Source organism: Pleurodeles waltl, chromosome 3_1 (genome assembly GCF_031143425.1).
Source record: "Pleurodeles waltl isolate 20211129_DDA chromosome 3_1, aPleWal1.hap1.20221129, whole genome shotgun sequence".
Lineage (NCBI taxonomy): Eukaryota > Metazoa > Chordata > Amphibia > Caudata > Salamandridae > Pleurodeles > Pleurodeles waltl.
Window position 1 is genome coordinate 1,328,403,848 of NC_090440.1, and position 25,047 is coordinate 1,328,428,894.

Consider the following 25,047-nt stretch of genomic DNA (forward strand, 5'->3'; position numbering starts at 1 on the left):
GGAGAAGACATATTTTTGATGTTGATTTGTAACGTTTTAAGATGCATTCATTATTATTATCAATATATGGTATTTTTAAAGATTTACATTTTCTTCAGACTATAAACAAAATGCATAGGATAAAGTGGTCGGATGAGAAATTCACTGTGTATCTTTTCAACTCTTCTTAATTCCAAAGAGAGCGTATCAATTGAGGTTTGCAGACGTACAATGTCTTCAAACATATATCCAGCTGTTTGGATGCATTGTAGCATTGCTGTATTCCTTTCAGCTCTGCATGACTATGATTGTCTTTTCTGGTTGATAAAGTATATAATTCTGTTTTACTGTACGTTTCACAGCCAGGAGATATTGAGTCATGTAAGTGAACTCATACGAGTCCTTGCAATGAATAAATGTTTCTCTACTGCACGCATTTTCAGCTTTTCAAATGGTAATACTATTTACAATTTCAGCAGCTGCAAATGTATCATATAAGACCCACGGTTCCATGTAACACTTCTAAAAGTGTCTGTTTTTGTAAGACACATTTCCACAGTTTTAGAATGGGCTCGATCTCTTGGTTATCATCGATATATTTGTATCCACTAAACGTAGACCAAAATACTGCTTTTGAAAATATGTTCTATATATTCATATCTCTAGATTTACTTGGCCTACTTGATTTTTTAAATAAACTTACTTAACGAAACTCTTGTACAGTTGAGTGTTAAAAACATGTAACAAATATTATGCTGACACTAGTAATCTGCATACCATTCCTGTAACGGTGAAACACTTTTTTACTTCTGATTTTATGTGGATATTATTTTATTAAAATGTTGATTTAAAAAAATATATTTTAAATGGAAATATGCTATTTGCCTAGCAAACAGAGACGTATTATAATGGTAGTGCCAAGGGCATAAGTTAAGTGGTCTTCCAAATAGCAGATCTCCCACCTCATTTAGAGTTGAGGAAAGCTCTACGTTTAATACTAGTGGAGCATCAGCAGACTCTGTCAGAGTAAACATCTGACCTGGCAGCCCATCTACCTCCAGATCAGCAGGTTATAGGAGGGCTGACTGTGACTTGATTTTCTTGCTCTGGACTGTCGTGTGAGCCATGGCCGCCCCAGGTCGAGAAAGACAACAATGACCCTGGTGTGCAGGCACAAAACTCCCTGCATGTCTCTTGAGAACATTGTTTATTTTTTGTTTTCAAGAAACAAACGCCTGCCTAGATGTTTGCGTATTGAAAACCATTTGCCAAGCGCATGCAACAAACATGGCACCCGTGCCATAAAGTTCTGTGCCTTTTCTGTAGCCACAATGCAGGTGGCTCCTCTGAAGGCACAGAAATCCCTCCCCATTCCTGCCTGGTAGGCTTCTTTGAATTGGTGAGGCAGGCATAGCCTTAGTTGATCTACAGGCTTGTGCTCAGCTTACCAGGGCCTAAATGACTCTACAGGGTTCATTCTTTTGAGTCTGTGACGTTTTCCTAGTGTCCTTTTTCACTCCCTAGAAATATTTCCAGATTAAATAAAACGTACCTTTTTAATGTATGAAATGCCATGCACAAGTTCACCTCACTTTTTATAAATCTTAATGTAGTTATTAACTTACAGTGGTGCACATAACAGTGTCTGGTTGAAATAGATCCAGAAAGATCCCATTAAATTGAAATGTCCTGTGATCTCATTAACAATATTTGTATCTTAGTAAACTAGATTTGCAAAGTGCTATGTTAGAAATGTTCAGTAAATCATAAGCCATGCTGGCACCTCACATAAGGGGCACTGCAACTCACTCTCACAAATCAATGTATATGTATATATATTAGAATAAATGTTATTTTGAATAAAAGTCAATCTATAAATCAAGTAGCACAAAATATGCATAAAACCCTCGGATGCAGTATAAGAATCACTGCACAATCTATAAGCCACAATGTAAAAATACTGTATGCAGCCTAAGCATCCTCAATATTCTTCTTCAATCTTTATTCAGCTAATACTTAGTTATTAATAAAGGACACATGCAGAAAGCAATCACATTAAAACAGTTACAATAAATTCATGTTACAAATCAGTAGCCAGCTAATCCCACAGAGCCATAAGAACATTACAAAAACCAGCTGACTTGCACATTGGTAAATCAGATATAGCCTATTTTCGACCATTGTAAACAACATAAAAACTATACAATAACAAATTCAACAATTCTATACACAATTGTAATAACAATCATAAAAAAGCATCGGGTCAAAAAACAAGTTTTTAGCTGGCACCAAAGATAAAAATAGCACAAATAGCACAAATCTCCAAGCCAATGATACTTATAAGGATTATAACAGGGGATTAGTATGGAAGCGGACCATAGATTTAAGAAATAAACCAACATTCAAGGAAACACTACCATTAGAAAACATCGATAAATAAAGCAGAACAGGTCAACAATTATTACATTCTTGCTTCTTTAAAATCAGACTAAAAACCTCTGAGAAAAAGGTAAGTAAAATTTACAAAAAAACATAAAACGAAACATGGACTGTGGAGAGTCTTTGTCACAAGGGCAGAGACATGGTGAGGGCCTCATTATGAGGCTGATGGTCTAAGGTCTTCCAGCCTCGCAGTGATGGATGGACGGCCTCAACTGTGGTTCCAGACGGTCCATTGGCAATCTGAGTTGTACTCAGCCAGAGCAGCGCTGAGTTCGGCGTCGCCTGTATGATTACAATTCTATTTCCACCAGCCTTTCCATTGCGGTGGCCTCCTCGCTGCAATTCCGGCGGTCAGCTTGTCCAACCACCAGACTCGCAGTGAGGCCTTGAATCAGAACGAAATTGACCCAAAGAAAAACACAGCTGACAGTCTAAATCTAGTTAACAAGATTCATGTCTATCACTTCACTTCTGGAATTCCTACGGGCCCTCAGACCTGGCCGCTCGACTGAGCCCTCCAGGTCCTGCAAGAGCCTAGATGTCAGATGATTAGCTGCGCTATATAAATCCTGATTGATTGATTGATTATCAGTGACCTATTCCAAATAGGATCTTAAACCCAGGGTGGTCTGAATGCGAACACAGTTTTTAATAAGGGGGTTATAGAGCTCTACAGACACACGTTTGGCAAATCTAGCCCTCATTAAGTTTGTAATAACCTATGCCTTGTCACTGGGTATAATCTTCTCTGAACGGTGAACAATTCAGGTCTCCCTAGACTATCCAGGGTAGAGCTGATATACTCGAGCCAGGGAACAGTAAAGACTGTGAACGTAAGAAAGGCAGTCCCATATGATCATCAATTATCACATTGAGCAGGAGAGAGAAATAACTAAGAATAAATCCACTCCTCTTCCAGAAGCAACTCCAGAAATCACCAGAGAGTGGAACTTAGATTGGTCAGTATGAACATAAAGTCTCAAAAAGATTTTTAAGAGACCTTCACTCACTAGTGTTTGCCAGTGGCATGCTTTATCATTTGGTCCACACAGCAAACACCTAAAGTGTTAGAATGGGCTCGGCCTCCACCAGGAGGGAGCACTTCTATTTTTAGAACCTTGGTGGAATCTGTGATTGATGCAATTAAAATTACCTATAACTCCTGGTTTGTTTTATTGCCTTGTTTCTATTGTTTGTTTTAATGGTTCCAACAGTAAGGAAATATGGGTGCAAAATGGGCGACCCACTCCTCTTGACAAATAGTCTGAGCCAAGTCCTGAACTGACATTTGGGAAGCCCAGATGAAATGCACTGTTATCCAGAAAGCATAAGCATCTTTTCACTTGCATGAGGACACCAGGTTATCTTAAGTTCCATACGCACCTAATTGTTCCACTTCCTCAGTCCCTTCTACACTATTTACCTCTGGGAGTGTTTGCTTAATGTTAATCCTTCACATTTATAAAAACCTTTTTACCAAGTCAGTAATAAACCTGAGGTAGAAGGTGACATGCAGTATGGCGTGTAAATGCATTTATAATTGATTAATTAAAGCTGGTTGACTACCAGTCAGTAATGTCAATGGTAATCTTTACACTGGGTGACTAACTTGTTCTGCAATTGCAGGTTTATCTAAAAAATGCACTAATAGCTTGCTTTTGCAATCTGAGTTGACTTTAATATTTGTTTTCTAATGAAGCCACACTAGTTAACATTAAGCCAACAGTCTTAGGTAGAGCATTTATTTTGGGTGACAACATTAGCATCTTCTCAAAAATATTGTGAGACGCAAATATCATACACAATTGATGGTTACAAGATTGCCAGGGTACAGAATTTTTCAGGTAATAAAAATACTTTTTTATATATTTATTATCAATTTTTTAAAATATTTTTTATATATTATCAATGTTGTATTATTTTAATACATTAATTATAATTGTTTGTAATTTTTATAGTAGTTGTTTTATTTTTTAGCAATATTGCAAAAGAAGTGTTTTTGAGTTTATGTAATTTTTTAGACTAGCAGGTTTATTTCCTTGGGGGCTTCTGGGTTGGTAGAGGTGTAGGGCAGAAAAATATTTAAATAGACATTTACATTTTTTTTAAACATATTTTTTACATTATAATATTGAATTGATCAATTGAAATAATAATTATGTCAAATATTTATTTGTTACTTTAGTTAATATATTTCATTCATAGTTATTTTATTTTTTCACATTAATTATATTATTAGGTAATGTTTTTAATTTATTACCTTTTTTAAATTGTTGAATTTTTAATTTTAATTGTATTTTTTGTGTATTAATGAGTTATATTACTTAATTTATAAAATTATTTGTTTTAGTGTGTGGCATGTTTTTGTTTTTTTACTAGTTTTTATTTTTTGTTGTGATATATTGATCTTTTTTAGTATCATTTGTGATCAGTTGGGATTGTGAACTGTTTTTATTGTAATTTTCTTAGTGTTTGTAATTCGGAAATGTTTAATTGATAGTTGTCTTAAGTATTTAATTCTTTTTAAAGTAATTTAGTGGAGTTTTGCTCTCTAAGTAATGTGTTCTTTTCAAATAAAAATGTAACTTTCTAACAAATACTTTTTACATGTTTATATCTTATTTGATATTTAATATTTTATTATTTTTCAGTAATTTAATTGAGTTTCTTTATAGTAATTTGTTATTTAAAAAAAAAAAAAACTTTCTAATGAATGTTTTTTTATTTTTCAGTTATTTCATATTTGTTAATGTTGTGGTTTCTAAAATATATTTTTAGAATACTTTTTCACAATTGTTTCAGCACTTCCCTTACATTTGCTTTGGTTGGAGTGGGGATAATAATGCAACGTTCTCCCTACTGTTGCTTAGCGTGGGGTGGAATTAGTTAATCTCACTCATCCAAAGCCCAAAATGTTCACCATTTTGGCTGGAACAGAAATAGTGAATCTGACCCCCTGAAATCCAGAACACTTTTCCTACAGTTGTTAAGATTGGAGTTGGAATTGTAAATCTGATCTCTCCATAGTCCGGTTCTCAGGTTGGAGTGGGAAGACTACATTTGACCTTTCTAAAGTCCAAACTTTCACCTGTGTTGCTTAGGTTGGAGTAAGAACAGTAAATTGACCACAAAGTGCAGCACTTTCTCTACTGTTGCTTAGCTTAGAGTGGGACTGGTAAATGTGACCCTTCCGCTGTTCCCTACTCTTTCTTAGATTGAAGTTTGAATAATACATCTGACCCCCTCCAAAGTCCAGTGCTTCCCATTTTGTAGCTTAAGCTGGAGTGGGAAAAGGACATTTTATCTTTTTAAACTGCCTCACATTTCCTACTTTTTTTAGGTTCAAGATGGAGTGGTACCTTTTATTTTTCAATTCAATTTTTTGTATAATTTTATAGCGAATTTGGATTGGTAATTTTGTTTTATTTGTGTCTTTTTGGTTTCATTTTTATTTTAATAGATGCTTATCCTTTTGTATGTTTAGGACTCTGGGTGTAGCATGTAAGGTGTCTTTCCCATTTTGCTGGAGATATGTGGCCATATTACTAGTCTGGAGGTCCAAAGACCACCAGACTCGCAGTTGAAGGTTGGAACGCCGCATCTGTGGCAGTCCGACTACCACATTTCGACCTTGGCAGTCGGACCGCCAAAAGACCGCCATCTTCACCAGGAATTTTGATCCCAACAGGATGACAGTGGTCGTGGTTGTGATCTGCCACAACAGCTCTAAAGTCAGCGCAGCCATGCTGATTACAACCATGTTCTTCCCCAGCCTTTTCTTGGCGTTTCAACACAGACGGGCCCCTGCACTGCTCATGACAATGTTGTGGGCGGTGCAGGGGCCCCCCTCTCCATCACTGTCGGAATGCACCTTGTTCCCTGTGCAACGTCATTGGACACATGGAGCCGAGTCCAGTGCTGCTGCATGCTTTTAAATGGACTGACCGGGTTAAGCCAGTGGAAATCTCGTAATGGGTCTAGTGAGGAGCCTTCCAGCACCGTGGTGGTTTCCTCATCAGAAGTTTGGCCGTCGTGTTTTTCCGAGGGCCAAACTCGTAATAAACCCCTAGTTGTTTTTATTAATAATTGTAGTTTTTTAATATTGAGATTTTATAATGTTGCTCATGGTTTTAATGTCATTCTTGTTTTTTGTAAATTTTTGGGTTCTAATATATTATTGTGATTTTATTTTATAGTATATTTTTACTGTAATTTAATATTTTTATTAGTACTTTTTGAGTAATATTAATTTGCATTACGGATTTGGAAAATGAATTTTTTATTATTTAGAATTTATGTTGTTTACTTTTAATTGAGTTAATTTAAAATCAGTTTGAATTGTGTAAACAAAACGCGTATCTAATTAAATTTGTTGTATCAGCAATCCTGGTGTGCAGGTGTTTTTCCTGGAGGGGTAGACCATGCAACTAGTCTTTAACGTGGGCTGCACCTGTAAATCGCACCAGCTTTTTAAGTGTAGATGAACTGGTTCTTTGCAGGAGTGGATATAAATATGTGTACCTAAAAGGTATTTGTGACTTTATTATATTTGTAAAGATAGATAGATAGATAGATAGATAGATAGATAGATAGATAGATAGATAGATAGATAGAAAGAAAGAAAGATAGCTAGAGAGATGCTTACCTGTGTATTTTCAATATTTGGTACAATATTTCGTAGACAGTATTTTTGTAGTTTACATTATAAGTATTTAGGAACACAATATTTTTGCTGTGATATATGTGATATTTTGTACATTGATAATATGTCATAGAAGTATTATTTGTGGCCACTAATAAGAATTTACCTGCTCCAGAACCAGCAACATCCTGCCCTATTGTTTTAAGACCTTTGTTAGACTCCTTACCTTAATCCTCCTTCCCCTCTATAAAATCTTGCAGTAGCATAACAAAATTAAACCATGTAATGTTACAGTCTAGTTGGGCATCATTCAGCATTTCTAATTCTGACAGCATACATCCACTACCTTTGCACTTGATAAGATTTGCAAATCATCCTTATTTACTAAAATGTAATTTACTCATTTTCCATTATCAATGTGTCATTTTGTTTAAATTCCAGTCCCTTTAGTTGAATGATATTTTTAGTTTGTAAAATTGCTTTGATAGAAGAGATTTTCACTCACTTAATAATATTAATGCAAACCGCGCCAACATGTCTATTCTCCAGTCCAATGCCAGCCTTTTCTATAATTAGTCTTTCATTGTAATGCTCTCATGAGCAGTGCTGTCCAGCATGAATTCCACCTTATCAGAGATGGAAGGCAATTTAGAGAGAGAGGTATCTCACCCCAAGTGTGCTAATTTGTTCTTGTCCCACCTGTCACCTACTTCAGTGTTAGTCTTTCCTTTCCCCGTGGAAAATGACACAATATATGTCAATGAGAGCACAATGGAAGCATAACCCAATTACATGAGTGAAAGGGGGACAGAGTTGATGGGAGGAAAGAGTAAAATAGTGAAGGGAGGTGTTGACTTACTCAACCAGCAAGCTTGGCCATGGATCGTGTTCTCATGAGTAACCCTCTCCCCCAAGATCATAAAAAGGAAGTTGCTAATCAATGATCTGATTAGATATGAGCCATGGTGGCAATACATACACCAAGGTACATTCAAGGTATCATCTGGCCATAGATGGGCCCACCCTCGGTTCAGGCTTTTCTCAGGTGTGGCTTACTGGTTGCCCATACTATGCATGACCAAAGATCTTTTAGTCCTGTCAGCCCTGCCCCTAGCTGGAATGGGGTCGGTGGGAGCAGTCATGTTTCCCTAGTTGTGGAAGCTGGGACTTTGAGACCCAAAGTGGATTTCTAAAGGGATGCTTTGCCAAAATCCATCTTAACTACAGTTAGAACAAAGGTAAGTGACAGGAAGGAGTGAAAGGCAGACTAGCAGTGTCAATGTAGATGACTCGCAGGAGGAGACAATGTTGAAATATGTATACATATAGTGTATCTTCATTCTCGGCTGAAGCGAGTCCCAACTGGAAGCACATTAAGACATTAACTAAATATCTCTATCTCTGTCTTCCCAATTTTACCCAGAACTACAACACACCTTCTAACATACCAGGAAATCAGTAACCAGTCAACACTACCTTGCATGATCCTATAATAATACCTTCTAATTTTACATTCAAAACATCTCCGACCTTGATCTGATTGAAAACATATTACAAGAACCCATTATTTTCAGTCCGGTGACCTAAGGGTGGTAGTGGTATGTCCAAAAATTAATGCAGAGCACTATTTCTCCACAAAACGATTAGGGGATAGAGTAAACCGACTTAATTTGATTGATGAAGGAAAGGACAGTAATACAGGAAGAAATGCAAGAAATGCTGGAACAGGCATAGAATATCACAAGTAGTTGTGGAGGGAAGGTTAAATTTGAACATCCAGTGGAGTCTGTTCTGATACAAGCAATAAAGATAACATAACAGGGTGAATTGGCACTTGGTTGCTGTCTGATTCTGTCATTTCATTATTACATTTGATTGATGATTACAAACTCTACCTTACAATGACTCACCTCTTTCCTTTCAACTGTAATTTCCATAGTAAATTATATGTTGTTGTCAAAGTTGTCATGACATGTGAAGAGTTTTACTCCTGATATAAAATCGATATTTTTTTAATAGAAACTTGTATAAATGTAGCTAATCTGAACTTTAATAACAAATTATGCCAAATTTAATTTTCTTACTGTTTATTATCTTGTACAACCATTCAAGTAGTCTTTTCACACATCCAACAGATAACCTTATGCTGTTGCATAATAGCATGGGTAAGATTTGCTATTGACATTTTATTATTATAGAGTCATTGTATCTCCAACTGACCACAGAATCATGGCCATAGCATGCCGCTATGGAGTTTTTCAGTCTTTGAATGGTATAAGGCATGTGGCCTCGTAAATCATTCTGGTGACTGCTTGGCGATTCTGTGATAAAGACATGACAGCCAAATCCTAACAGCAATACTAGACCTGCTTAAGTGGGCTTTGCCATGGATTGTGTGAAAGAATACTGACTAGGCTGTTCAGCTACCCAATGAGAATTAAAAATGAACGGAACTTAAATTACACTTTGATACAAAATAGGACAACACTGAAATTATATTGGTGCCTTTCTGTAATATCCATAACGCTTCAACTTACACAAATATGAAATGGTCATTCTGAGAAATAAATGGCTCAGTCACTGTGGCAGATGGTGTAAATAACCTAGGCTTCAGTTCTTATAGAATTTGAGACCTGAAGTCCATGTTGAATCCTGTAGCTGTCATTATATAAGTGTTACATAAATACCTACTTTCATATATCAAGGTTTGTGTTTGGAAAGGATTGTGTTCATATATCAAGGTTTGTGTTTGGAAAGAGAAGGTTTGGGTTTGGAATGGTCATTTAATACCCCCTTCTAAATTTACATTCAATACATCTCCGCATTTGATCAGACTGAAAACATATTACAAAAATACATTATTTTCAGTGCAAGAGCAGTTCCGGTGACATAAGACTGGTAGTGGTAAGAAAGAAATTCTTATCTATGAATTATCATTAAATTGTGACTCAGTAGAGATTACTTGTCAGAAGCCTCTGGACAAGTGATTAGTAAAATCCAATTGCATTTAATTTAGAAACAGTGCATTAAATGTTCTTACCGTTTGACGCTAAGCTGCAGTTTTTGAACTCTTAATTTATATCTTTTTTATCTTTCTTGCACTGTCACAGATTCTTTTGTTGTATTCTAAGCAGAGTTACTCTTGTATACTGACCTATCTTACATTTTACTTGTGTCTTAGGGTCAAGCTGTCTGATGCGAACACTGGACAGTGGAATAGGAACCTTTCCTCTCCCTGACTCTGGAAACCGGGCAGCTGGACGGTACCCTTTAAAACAAGACCAACTCCAAGACACTGCAGTCTTCTCGCCTGACCCGGATCCACTTACAGGTCTTTCTTCAAAAGCCAAAACCCTTGAGAGAGAAGTGCCTTTAGTAGACAGAAGTCGTGAATCAGACAATAGTAGTATAAGCCATTCCCTTTCTGATTCTGTCATGACTGCCAAAAGTGTACAGCCATTTCTAAGTCGCCTTCCAAAGCCAACCTCCTCAGGTAAGCATCAGTTATACAGTTCTTAATGCTTTGCTCTAAATTGGCATTGCTGCATGTAAGGAAGTTGTCATTTCGAAAAAGATGTCTTAAAATATACAAGTTCTAGAGTTCTGTAATAAAGATAGTTAGCAAAAATAAGAGTAGCAATTGCTGTTCTTAAATATAATAAATATGACATGTTTCGAGCATACAGTAAACAATGCTAACTAATGTATATTACGAAAAAAGTTACAAAATACACTATCAAGTGATGCTAGGGATTTTGAGGTCAACTCTTGTGCCATGGGATTTTTGATACCCCAGCATTCGTGGGTAGGTGCTTTGTGTCACTAGTGGTATTTTTACTGGTGGGATCATCTTTGCTTTTATGCTTGCACAAATTATGGGTGTGTAAACATGCTAACAGACATTAAATAATTAACTAGTGCATCCATCTCCAGCTCATGTTTTAGGTACATAAATAGGTACATAAATAGGTACATAAATAGGAAAAAGAACGATTGATCTTGAACGGAATTTATCTTTGGTGTAGTGGAACTTTGGCATCACCAGAAATGTAAAGACTCCATCTCTTCTTAGTCCCTCTACAAGACACCCAACTGGAGTTTTTCTAATTAGTGTGAGTGGGTTCCATAGTCTCTCAGGGAAATCTTCTATAAAATGTCTAAGCACTTATTGTCACCCCCAAAGATTTGAATGTTACACTACTGCTTTGAGGATGCATCCACACAGAATACTTAAGAGGGTGCACAAAGGCACCATGGCCATCATTACAAGGCAGTCTGACCGCCACGGTCCGACAACTGACACTGCCAGGTTGCCGCCAGTCGATAACCTGGTGGTCTCAGCTTTTGTAATCCCCCAGGGTGGCGCTGCATGCAGCGCCACCCTGGGGATTACGACTCCCCAATCCGCCAGCCTTTTCATGGTGTTTGGACTGCCATGGAAAGGCTGGCAGAATGGGGGCATCAGAGGCCCCCATGGACAGCCCCATCGGGATTTCCACTGCCACATTGCCGCCGGCTCGATTACAAGCTGGCGTCAATGTTAAGGCCCTGTTTCCCACTGGGCTGTAGGACGGGAACACTGTTTCCGCCCGCCGGACCAGCGGGAAACTTCTAATAGGGTCGGCAGTGTTCTGGCCGCCCTAACAGTCAGTTGGCGTTACTAGTTTGGTGAGTGGCCTCTGCCCGCTTGCCAAACTCATAATGAGGGCCTATGTGTCATCGGCTTTCAGCCAGCCCAGGCTCAATATGCTGGTGATGCTTATTACATAATGTGATTCATTTATGTATATGAATATTAAAAACACGTTTAAATGTGTCTATGTGTCAGCTTCTTGAGGTGAGGAAAGACATATACAGCAGATTGTCAAATGTGTTTAAAATTATTGAACAAATAAGGAGAATATAGCACATACTGCAAGAGGTAATTGCTTCTATAATCCACATCCAGCGCTGGTTCAGTTTTCAGTTCCATTAATATTTTGGCATTGGTGGGACTTACTAGATTCTTTCCACAATTAGCATGTATACTTTATACAGCATGTATTAATTTATCCAATTACACTAATTTATGATTGCCATTGATTTCATATTCAAAGAGACTTAGACCCTCATTGTCATTATGAGTTTGGGGGTCAGAAATCTCCGACCACCAAACTTGTTGGGAGGGGGCAGCCATCTTACCGGCTGCCTCCCCCCTGGTCATATTACAATGTTCCCGCCAGGCTGACTGGTGGGAACATCGTATAACGACATTCCCGTCAGTCAGACCGACAGGAACAGTGCTATGATATTGATCTTGGCAAAGCAGACAGTGCGCATTCTGAGGGTGCGGGGCAAGGGGGCCCCTGCACTGCCCATGCCATGGGCATAGGCAATACAATGGGGCCCTGTAGCCCCCAGCACTGTGTTCCCACCAGCTTTTCCATGGCGATGTCCCCACCATGGAAAGCCTGATGGAAACAGGAGTAGTGATCAGCACAGTGGTGTTAAATTCAGTGCCACCGTGGCTGACCATGAGTCTGACCGCCGTCAGCCCATCGGGAAACTTGTTGCCGGCGGTGTCAGCGGTCGCTAGTGGTCCGAACACCAGGGTCGTAATGTGGCGGTCGGACCACCTGGAGTGCAGTGGTACCACAAGTCTGGTTGCCCTTGGACCGCCAGACTTGTAATGATGCCTTTAAATCCACTTATTTAGGAATTCCTTTTAACTTCACGACAAATCTAATTTCAGCCAACTTAATGGTGTAGATAGATCAAAGGCCTTGAAAACCATCCAAGCTGATCCATAAAATTATTTCTTGGTAGCCATGCTTAGGCTCTAGATTGTTGACCAGCTAGCGATCCTGAATGGTGCAGTCCTACTTGGAGAGACTAAGGGCCTGATTTAGATCTCAGCAGAGCGGTTACTCCGTCATTACAGTGACGGATATCCCATCTGCCGAAGTCTAAATACCATAGAAAACAATGGTATTTAGATTTCGGTGGACGGGATATCCTTCACCGTTGCAAGGGAGTCACCCTCCCACCAAGATCTAAATCAGGCCCTAAATCTGCCAGCTCTGTCTTAGCTACTGAATAGCACAGTTTATATAATCTTAATGCAAGACTGCAGCACGTTTTTGCCTTTTGACACTAAGGAGAACTCTGAACATCAAACCTGACTTGCCCTGAAAGTGGACAAATCATGCGTCAGGTTTTGCATTGAAACATCGAAGGCCTCTAGACCTGGGCAACCTAAATGGCTGTGAATGAACAAAATCTACAATTTTTTTTCTGAAAAAGGTGAGCAGAATCTTGTTCACTGAGTGTCTACCCACAGAAACACTGTACTGTCCTTGAGCAACAGGATATCGTGACAGTTTTTGTTTGGTTCTTCCTGTTGAGAGATCCCCAGCGAATTCAGAATGTTGCACCATGCCTTTGTTTTAAAAATTCCCCAACATTATATTTACCAGATTCTGCCATTCGTGCATTGGCTCCTGAAACCGACAGTAGAAGAGGTTAAAGCACTATGTTTAGTGCACCCTGCTTGAAGTCAGGGTCTCTGCTTTCTGATGACTTAGCTGTGGTACACAGCGCTCTCTCTTGATTTGCTTTCATCCTGTTCACTGCTGCTTTTTGTTCTAAATTTCATTAATCTTTCGGATAGCTAAAGTGTGTGTCTTTTATCTGTGTCAGATTTTTTGTGACTCAAAGTACCCACCCTAAAGCTATGTTTTGGGAACCAGATCAAATTCGGAAAAAAAGGGGAAGAGATGTATATATCCAGCAGTCCAATGTGGCTTTACCACGACAGTTGTGATTTAGGCTCCATGATATAGAGAGATTAATTATTTTTAATGGGTGAAATGCAGTACCCCTTTATATAATACAACATCACCCTTTGATATTGTATCAAACGAGGGACATCAGCAGGAAAATATTTATCCACAAAAGGTAATTCAAATTGTAGATGTGTTCCTAACTTTGTTTGAGGGAGTTCAGTATAAGTAAATTGTAGTGTCAAAAGAGCCCATGGTCAATATATAGGACATGTATCTTGTCATTGATTAATATACCCTTGAAAAAAGAATTTGTAAAATCGATCTATTCCCTTAAGATTTTCAGTCAGACACTAGTTAAGCCTATGATTCCAGTCTCATACACAGAAAGAAAAGACTCTGCTCCTGGATATTGACTGTCCCTTAAGTGATGATTTTCAAGCATGTGCTCCTGCCGAATAATTGAATTTTCTGTGATCTTAGGCAAAGCACATAGCGGTTTATGTCATGCTCAATATAATTGAATGGCTTTTGCACAGAACATTTAGCTTAAATTGTAAAATGCCTTCACCTCCCACAAACGTTAAGCAACAGCCACTAGTTCTACTTCAATGATGACAAAAATATTGCAAACACATGCACTGATTTTCATTTTAATGTTGTCATGTTTTCTGCCATATATTTTGTATCACGGGGATTAGGACAGAATGCAGAGGAAAATATCATTTTTTTATTTGACAGTGTGATTTTATGATCAACTTTCACGCGGGACAAACATTCGCATAAGAACTTTGACTTTGTGTAGTGCAACATTTTTTAGATTAACCATACTGGCAGGTTGGCTCATTGTGTTAAATGCTCAAAACTGAAACATGTTGTGCTTTGTATGTCATGAGTTAAATTTCTTGCAGGGCGATTCGCCCTTCTATCATCCTTGGTTGGAGGCCTAAGTGTCATTAAATCGGATAATAGCACACTTGTATAAAGCGATATGTAAAACCAAGTTACTGTCATTCATTCCCAGAAGCTTTTCGTAGCAATATGTCTTTTTGTGTTATTGGTTACATCTGAGTTCTGCCACTTACAAACTTCCTAATAAAGTTTAGTTTAAATATTAAGTAGCCAAAATTACTGCACCTTTTATGCAATAACTATATCGGCAGATAATGGCGCAGCCAAGAGGGATTCACAAAAGAAATCTTAGTTGTAGATTATCTGCTGCATGCTTGAACAGCCACATGTGTGACCTCGATTCTGAGGCGCGCTGTAGACCTAACTCCATGATTAAACACTGTCATTATAACAAATTGAATGGAGGCCGCTGAGGCCGGATTGCTCCATAAGAGGAGGCGAGCCAGTGAGATGGTTCTGATTTTAATGCTAATAATCATTGCTCCGGCATTTGAAGGTTCGAATCTTAATTAAATTGCCTTGAAGAGATGGAAAAGGAGTATCAGGCTTCAGGAGGTTAGGTCGGCTCATTCGTTTTCCGAATGGTTGTGGCTGTCCTCGCGCGTCACTCACCCGGAGACGGAAGGTTCCATTGCTCGAAGCGAGATTCCTCTTTGTACACTATACGCTTCAACAAGAACACATTAAATACCAGAGTTATTATTTTCTAGCCGTTTATGCAAATTTATTTCGATGCTTATATGTTCAGCCAGGTGATAAAGGTGCAAATCCCAGTGTGATATATTGAAGACAACTGCTTCATAGCTGCTGCAGTAGGTCACTCTCAAATTCTTTGTGCAGTATAGTGTATAGGAATGCGGTAGAAAATTGTTGAACGCTGACAAACAAACGTGTTCGTAAGTGCTCTAAAGCATTTTTTGCTAAGGTGCCTTCAATCTCAGATGCAATGAAAGAGTTGCTCCTCAAGGGAAGAGTAAATCATTTTCTAGGGTCGGAATAGACAGAGTGCACCAAAAACAAACGGTGTGGCGGGATTTTTTTCCACTGAAAAAACAGGTTTCCACAGGGAGAAAAAGCTAAAAAAAAATATTTTATTAAACACTTACATATGGCTACTTTTGGACCATTTAGACTGATAAATGTGCATAGCTTCAGCATGTGAGTGCTCACGGAAAGCTGGAGTTGTCACAACTTTACCAGGCGTGCACATCCACATGGTCTCAGGTGTGTCATACGATTTCAGCTCCCTTCAGATGGTCACCCAGCGAGGATAGAAAAAAACAAACTGGAAAACGCTGTACAAAGTGCCTTTTCAGCTCGCCTTTGGAAGTTCTGGGCAGCTGATGTCTGTTAAGGGGTGTGAAAACACCCTAGGACATCAACGACATCCTCAGCAACGTTTTGGGCTGTTTTGGCATTTTTTTAGTGGGTAATCCCCACCCCTTCCTCATACACTGAAACTTATTTATCAGTTGGCAGGTCTGCATTACACTGGTACACCTCGAATACTTTGAGAACTCGAAATATTTGTAATTCTCAGCCCCCCCCCAAGAAAATCTCTTATAACTGTAGCAAGAAAACAATGCCCATCAACATATCATGTAGTATTTCCAAACCACTACCTTCTCATCCTGATGAAAGGCCTCAGCAATAGGGACCAAAAACCTTGCTCTGTGATGTTGGTGAAATTATGTCCCACAGATTTTTATGGCCGCTGTCCTTCTCACCTAATGCCAAGCAGTACTTTCCTCATAGCTAGGGGCCCAAATATTTTCTTAGAAGGCCTCCGCTGGACATGGAATCTTGCTTCGGTTGCCAGATACCAAGGCAGTTTCGTCTTCATTTCAATTCATGCCTTTCCTCCACCTCCCCACACTTTATGCCTCTGCATGTCAGTCTGGCTGTTTTATGCATATGGTTTCTCCCTTTGTCTCTGTTTTATTATCTTACTTTGTCTCTTTTCTCCTTTTTCTGTCTTACTCATCCTGATGGTAATATTAAGTGCTGGTCCCAAAAAATAAGTTTTGTTTCCCACCATCTACAGCTTTTAAAAATTATGCACTCACACAATTGTCTTTTCAAGTGCAAATACATGTTCTTGAAGATAGTGATGTGCTTTCCTTATCCTGATATACAGGGGCGGCTTCTCCGTTAGGGCAGAGGAGCGTCGCCCCCGCCCCCAGCAGCAGAACCATGTTTACTATTGTTTCGTAGGGGCAGGACCACGGGTGCCAAACACACATGCGCAGTATGCTCGCTCCAGCCCAGCAACACAGTTGCTGGCCTGGAGAGAGCCTGCACAGGCTCCAATCTGCCTGGGAGCATCCTGGCTGAGTGCTCCCAGCCAATCCTGATGCTGCTTTGAGCGGCGTCAAGTTTGGCTGCAGGGCAGGCTGGGAGCCAGTGCCTGCCTGCAGCGGCGGGAGCAAGAAAAGCGGCGCGGCACGGGAGCAGAGCAGGTACATTTTTAAAATAAATTTTACCCACACCCACCCCTTCACGCCACACCTGCCCTGCCCCTTGTGACGAAGCGAGCCGCTACTGTTGATGTATCCTGATACATTTATGAAAAAAGTATGCAGAAAAATTATTGGGCTTTAAGATCTTCACGCTGTGATGTTTCTGCTTTGATAGAAATATGTAGGGGTCTTGAGCTCATTAAAGGTATTTGTTGATAAGGTGTCCTGTAGGACAGAGAATTGCTGGGCTTGTGTTCCAGCCGGAAGAAGCTGTGTACATTTTTATTGTCCATTTTTTAATGAAATACGAATTCATTTGATAAAAATACAATGAACCGAATCTCTTTTATAAGGCCTTTTACATGTCTTATTTAATAAATGTTTTTCTTTTTTAAATAGGAATGTTCGTGCCCGAATCCCAGCTCACCCCAATAATTTCTTCCTGTTCAGAACACAGTGAAAAGTCTTCTGAAGTCTCAATGGATCATCCTGACTGGAACAGTTTAAAAGCTGCACAAGCGCAGGTAGTCTATTTTAAGGCGCATTGGGTCATTAGTTTAAATGATTAAGATATAGCTATATCTTATGATGTGAAGAATATGAGAAGTGAGTGGAATTGTGCGGGTTGATGGTGCCCACAACACAACGCAATTTCCCGTCATTTCCTGAGTTTTTGGTAATAGCAACTACATTAATCAGGGAGCAGCGGATTGTTTTTGTGGGAGCACTTTTTAGCACAAACTTAGAAGGTTTATTTGGGGAGGGTGTTAATATTACTTTTGTGTGCTGTATCACTTTTTGATTGTACATTTTCTATTAACAGGTCACCTGTTGACATAGCTTTAATGACAAGGAGTTATTTTTCCTTACTGTTATGCCTAATACTTTACACAGTTGGTAATTAAAAACGACTACTACAATATGCTTTCCCTAAAGAAAAACCAAGTCCTCAGACCAAAGAACAGGAGCTTAAACATTTTCCTGAGATGTTGGGGGGCTTCTTGATGGCGGTTGAGCCACCTGAAACATATTCACCTTCGGTCTGTGGAGACCCGAATATTTCTTAGTATTAATTAAATATGAATTATTTATGTGGGAACAGTCCTCTGTAATTAATATTGTGACTAGAGATTTGAGCTTTTGAGCTTTCATGAGCATGGAATATTTGCTTTGTGCCGTTTTATGGAGGAGGTAAGATACATTGGCTTTGTGTTTACTCGCATCTTGGACCATCTTTTTTAAAGATTTAACACCGCAACCAAAGAGGAAGCACAATCTGAGGTATTCCATAGCCTAAAATAATTGCCACTTGTAACTTTTGAGCTGGAGACCTATCACTTTCAGATAACTTTAATACCCATGGCTATACCCACCCCATTTAGGGCTAATGCAGTCGCATAACCCAAAATAATGCCCCCGCAGAATCAGAAGAGTGGCCCCTTAGTATCTCGTAGCCCTCAAGTGTTTGCGATCTTGGGCTGAATAGTGTCCCCCAAAATGGCTGAGTGGCCCCTGAAGGGTCACGGCACGCCTGCACCTAAGGGCTGCAGGGGCTTGCATTACGCCACTGGGTTAATCACCGGCTGTATTTGCCAAACTAGGAGAGTATTAAAACACATGAAGCCGAAATACATTGCAAATCAGTAACGTTTTAGCAGTTTGTCACGTGACTGTTTGTGACTATATTTTTTTTCAATGTGTGCTTATATTTAATTACGTTGAACCGCTCAGGTCCTTGTTTCAAGGGGCTCTTCAAATTTGGATATTGCTGCAAATGGGTATTTACGTTACAGTCAGCATTACAGGTTTTGTGAAATTACGACACATTCAAGCAGTTTCTTTATGCAGATTTCACGAGGAAGTATCTGTTGGTTTTTGCATGAGGACCACTGGCCACAAGGCGGTTAAGTCTGCTTAATTGGATACTCAAATGCGAAAACTGAAAGTTAACCCTCATTTTTGCAGGACAACTTGGAAAAGGGTGGTCAAATTAAACTAGAGAAAACATTCTGCAGTATTCAAGGTAGTTTGACCATACCAAAATACTATGCCACTCAGAGTTGAGCTGCTCAGTAACAAGATGATGTGGCCTGGTCTTGCCAGTCAAATAATTGGGTAATGTGGTGATTGACAAAGATCCCATTGACCATCAGGTCTGCCCATTTCCAAGGCTCATGTAATGACTAAGTCCTTATTTTGCCCTCTCCTTCAGATCAATTGCAAGGCCTTGTTTATAATTTAACACACATTCAGCTCTTTACATGGAACTCTTCTCATCCCTTGTTATACATTTTGTTTTTTGTTTTGTGGGCCACTCGTGTAAGAATTTTGGGGATGAGTAGAAAGGTGGGTCCAAAGATTCTCTGATGGGCCGCTTTCCTAAAGCCATGAACACATTTTCTTGCATTTGACTAGGATACAGGGTTAAAGAAAACACTGTTTACAAAAAGCTTCAATGTGTTTTTTAAGTTCATATCTTAAAAACGAGCCTTCAGGATCTCGAGCTGGTGCATTGATTGGATAGGGATGTGAATGAAAATGGAATTTGTAATTCATGCCTATCATTCCTCAAATGACACCTTCCCTAGTAAGTGAATCACACGTTTTTTTTTCCAAAGTCTAGAATCTATAAACCACAGGTGGAATTCCAGACAAAATAGATTTGTAAAATGATCATGCTATGAATTAATCTCTAAAATCATTTCAGATTTACATAGTCCAAGATTCCTGGCAATCACTTTGTTTTACTTTCAAGCAATATTACCCAACAAGGAGCAGCATTTCCCCCACAGCACATTTACTAAAACCTGGCACCTGATAAGGCCAAAGAGCTTAAACTTTAGGTTTAAAATGTTGCAAGTTCGGTGAGATTTATGGAAATGTAGGAAGATGATTTCAGGCATCAACCAGGAACACGCCCATCTTGTAAAGTCCGTTAAGCTATTATTGGCTTCCAGTTTTATGTTTTTTTTTATTTTCAAATTTCCTCTAGAATGTATCCATATTTACTTTTTGCAGATTGTCTCCGTGTTTGTCCATATTCATTTAGTTTTGTGAAATAAAGCTGCAAAGAGTTAATAAACCGATAAATGTACCCTGGTACTTGGATGCCAAGTGGGTTTTAGTGTATAAACAGCCCTATGTCACATATTACACTCATATGAAAACATGAGCATTATAATGCAATCCTCTGCACGTTTCAGGCTTCATTTGGAATACTGCATTTAACAATAAACACACGTGCAGTGAAATGTATTGTTTTCTATCTGTATAAATCACTGAAAACGGAAAACCGGAAGCCTTTTTCCAGGGCTACTGGAATTATGCGGCAAGGAAGGACCAAATTATGTGGCAGGGTTGTCTAAATTTTGTGGCTAGAAAATGCAAACTATGCATATTTAAGATTCACGATTTGTAATATATTACTTCCTTATTTTACCAGCATTAAGCAGGTTAACACTGCCTTTGCAAAGGTTTCAAATGATTAGTACCAGTTTAACACCCAAATACACAATAAGCACCAAAAAGTGGGACCCTCAGTTTTTGCAAATAGACTTCCACTGCACGGCAACCTGTGTTGCTGTGTTTTTAGTAACTTTTGATCCCTTTGAACTAGAAGCCATTTTTTGTTAGTATCTGTAGTTTAGGCACCAGATGATGGATAAGGGGGCAAGCGCGACAAATCCATAGTTACGCGGCTTCAGTGGTCCTGTAGCCTCAGAAGTTAAATATTGTGAAATCCAGTGCCCAGCTATGTTTAATCCAAGTAATCCAGTGGCTTTACTGTCACTCGTGCAGGACAGCAGACTGCGAGTCGGCACCTACACAGACAGCAGCAGCAGCGACACTGAGAGAGAGCTCGAGTACCAAGCCATTGATTCTGGACCCGGAGGGGGAAAGCTGTTAGACATTATAAAGAACAACAGACACGGTAACTGCAAATGTTCAAGCCTGAAATTTATGGTGCTCATCATCTTTGCTGGCAGCAGAAGGCTGCACTCTTTAATCATAGTTATGTCTTTCTAGATTTTCTATTGAGCAGTTAATTTTTATTCTTTTGTTTACCGTTGCTGCTCGCTTTATGGATTTTTAATTTGAACTTTTCCTGCAGGTCTGTCTTTGGAATGCGTGTTAATTATTTAAGCAGAGGCTTGGGTCTGTTGGTCGCATTATAATTTCAGAGCATTAAGTAGTGCTCGTACTCCAGTAAACTCTTGAGAGAACCTACATTTTAACATGTGTGTAGCAATTACTAAAATATGTATTTTATTATGTACCCTTTAAACTCCTCCATGTAGCTAGCAGACATGTTTACTGTTAAACCATCAACGTTTTTAGGGGGTAAAATCTTGATCAGGCATTTGTTGATTGAATATAAGCCAGTGTGCACATTGTGCACTTTTCCAAAAACATTTTACATGTCAATCAATCAAACACTGGGGACTTGTCACTTCGGAGGTCTCCAGGCGCTGGTGGGATGCTGCGAGCTTTGTCCAGCTGGCGATGGCGGTCAAAGAGCCAAGTCTTGAGCTGCTCTCTGAAGGCTGTCAGAGATGGGGCGGTACGCAGATGGAGTTTGTTCCAGGACTTGGTGGCGAGGTGAAAGAAGGAGCGACTTCTAGAGCATTCACCCCAGATGCGGGGGACATGGGCCTGGCTGAAGTTGGCTGAGATGATTTTTCTGGTCGGTTGGTGGAATCTGAGGTGGTTGTTGATGTAGGTGGGTCCGGAGTTGTGGAGGGCTTTGTAGGCATGCATGAGGAGTTTGAAGAGGCATCCTTGCTGGACGGGGATTCACTAGAGTGCCCTGAGGTGGGGTGTAATGCTGGTACTTCTGGGGAGGTCGAGGATGAGTATTGCTGCAGCATTCTGGATGGTCTGGAGACAGTTCATGAGCTGCTTCATGGTTCTGGCATAGAGCACATTGTCGTAGTCGAGTCAGCTGGAGATGAAGTCCTGTGTGACTGTCTTCCTGGGAAAGATGAGGATCCATCGAAAATCTTGTGGAGGATGTGCAAGCAGGAAGAGGAGACAGCATTGATCTGTTGCTTCATAGTTAGTTGGGTGTCCAGGATAATCCTGAGGTTGGGTGTGTGGCTTGTCAGGATGGTGGGGGACCGAGTGCGGTGGGCCACCAAGAGTCGTCCCAGGGTGAAGGGCTTGTTCCCGAAGATGAGGATCTCCGTTTTGTCTGAATTTAGCTTGAGGCAGTTGGTCCTCATTCAGAAGTTGATGTCAGTCATGGTGGTTTGGAAGCTGGTTTGCGTGGTGGTGGCGTTGACTGTGAAGGATAGGATGAGCTGGGTGTCGTTGGCATAGGAGATGATGTTGAGTCCGTGGGTGGGTGCGATGTCCTTCAGTGGAGTCATGTAGGTGTTGAAGAGGGTGGGGCTGAGGGAGGAGCCCTGAGGAAAGCCACAGATGTTGTCTTTGGATGCAGAGATGAAGTGTGGCAAAGGGATCCTCTGTGTTTGGCCAGAGAGGAAGTAGGAGATCCAGTTGATTGCCTTGTCTTGGATGCCAATGCTGTGGAGTGTGGTGATAAGAGTATGGTGGGAAACGGTGTTGAAACCTGCCAATAAGTCAAGGAGGATGAGAGTTGCTGTTCTCCTGAGGTTGAGTAGACATCTGATATTGTAGGTTGCTGCTATCAGGGCGCTCTCAGTACTGTGAATGCGCCGGAAGCCAGATTGGGAAGGGCCGAGAATGTTGCTGTGTTCAAGGTAGTCGTGAGCAGGCGGAGGATGGCCTTTTCCATGACTTTGGCGGGGAATGGGAGGAGCGAGATGGGGCAATAGTTTTTGAGCTCGTTGTGGTCGACTGAGGGTTTCTTCAGGAGGGACTTGACCGCGGCATGCTTCCAGGCATCGGTAACGGTGGCTGTGGAGATGGAGATGTTGAAGATTTCTGTGAGGGATACTCTCATTATTTCTCTTCCTAGGTTGTAGAAGCTGTGGGGACAAGGGTCCATGGGGATCTAAAGTGGATGGAGCTCACATGGCAATGGTGTCTTCGGTAGACAGCTGCTTCCATTCGGGGAACCGTGGGGGGCGGGTTAGGGTGTGGGGGTGGTCAAGGTTGGTGGGCAGGGGGTCGAAGTTGCTGCAGATGTCGGAGATGTTGCAATGAAAGTAGTCCAGTACCTTGTCGCAGAGGGCTTGGGAGAGGTGGATGGTGTTTTCTGTGTTGGAGGGCCAGGACAATTCTCTGACAATGCTGAAGAGTTCTCCTGAAGATAAATAGTGCAAAATATAGTGGGATTTGGGAGATATAGTTGTTTAGGCCTATGAATAGCTTGTATGAATATATGTAGGTGCATTACAAATGAGCATTCACACATGCATAGAATGATTCTCTTTGTGAATACTGAGGGCCAGCCGGCCTGCCTCTTTTGTTGTTTAGGAGGCAGCACAGTGAGCACAGGGAGAAGGTGCCCCTCAATGTGAATATGAAGACTTTGGTAAATCTGTGTTCAGTGGGGTAAGGAGCAGGGAACAGCTCAAAAGTTGGTGGATGTCTAGGGAAAGGGTTTAAAATACTTTAGTCCCTGCTGTTTAAAAACGTGGAAAACACTGGCAAGGAAAAAGTACTCATGTATGCCATTTAGTTGTTCAGGATTAGACAACTGCCACTTTACTGAAGCAGCCATAATCATTGCTTCCCTGTAGTACCTCTGGTAAGCCTATGTGAATTCTGAAAATAACCTGGAAATTTGCTTTCAGTAGAAGAGTAACCTGACTGTAGCAAATTACTGACTTTTTGTGTGACTTGGGAACCTATTGAACATTTGTAAAAATCTGTCCAGTGGTTTTAGATAGCTGTAGATCTTGTAATGATGGTGCAGTTGTCTCTTGGTCTGGGTAATAATAGCAAGAACGAATCTATGGAGTTTGTGTCACTATTTTGTGATGTGATGTTCTGCAATTGTGTTTGTAACCTGATCAGAGTTTACTATTGATCAGAAAAAAACCTGTTAAATTCCACATCTGATCCTATTTATAAGCTTCCCACTGAAGATGATTGTTATTTGTTGTTACTTAGCATTTATGTAGTGCACAAACTGCCACTAGTATGGTATATCTTGATTTATATAGTAATATTGAGGGTAATGGAGGAAAGAGTGCCTGAACTGGAAATGTATAGACGAACAAGATGGTGTTATATGCAATGGACTAGTCAACGTCAGCCTCTTCCACAATGTTGGTTTCCCTGCTCCACGGAATGGTGAAGTATAAAGGCCTATTTTAATGGCCCATTATTACAAGCTTGACAAATGAGGTTCATCAAAGTGTATCAGTCTGCTTTTGGCATCTTTGTAATTTGCTTTATTCCCCTCTGCTTATATGTCCATCTTATTTGACTTAAGTAGATCTATAATAGTATATTCTGAATGAAAGGGTGAAGGCGATTAAAAGTGCAGCCTGTGTAACAAATGGCTTGGATTTTGAGAAAATAAATGTCAGCAGATGATTGGTAGTTTGCCCCTCTGTTTTAATACCCTTGGATCTGTATCTTATATTAAAATGTAGTAAGAAAATGTAGTTACACGTGCCTTACAATATATAATTTGTGGAATGGTTAGGCAATATTATTGTATTACATATTTGTATGGCTTCATATCTACTTTTTGAAAATACACATTGAGAATGCATGGGTTTCTGTGTGCATTCACAGTTTTGATTTTCCAAAATTAAGAGACAGCTTCAGTTCTTTGAGGTTACAGTAGGATTTGCCCACAACGTGCAAAATATGTTTTCACATAAAATGTAAGTGGTTCACAGTGGTTTATGTTGCACCAATGCTGTTTATGTTTATCAGTGTAATTTCTACTCACTAATAACATTTTAGAAAT

The 25,047-nt window shown here is 39.8% G+C and overlaps 1 protein-coding gene across 3 annotated transcripts in view; it reads left to right on the plus strand.

Annotated features, from left to right (window-relative positions):
* NCKAP5 (NCK associated protein 5) overlaps positions 1-25,047 on the plus strand; it is a 671,283-nt gene that overhangs the window by 586,345 nt on the left and 59,891 nt on the right. For 2 of the 3 annotated variants that reach the window (XM_069224677.1, XM_069224678.1), the window contains exons 14-16: positions 10,245-10,556; positions 17,595-17,719; positions 20,994-21,126. In XM_069224677.1, the coding sequence (XP_069080778.1) occupies positions 10,245-10,556; positions 17,595-17,719; positions 20,994-21,126 (570 nt within the window). The remainder of the gene's footprint in view (positions 1-10,244; positions 10,557-17,594; positions 17,720-20,993; positions 21,127-25,047) is intronic. The other variant, XR_011201523.1, reaches the window with a different exon arrangement.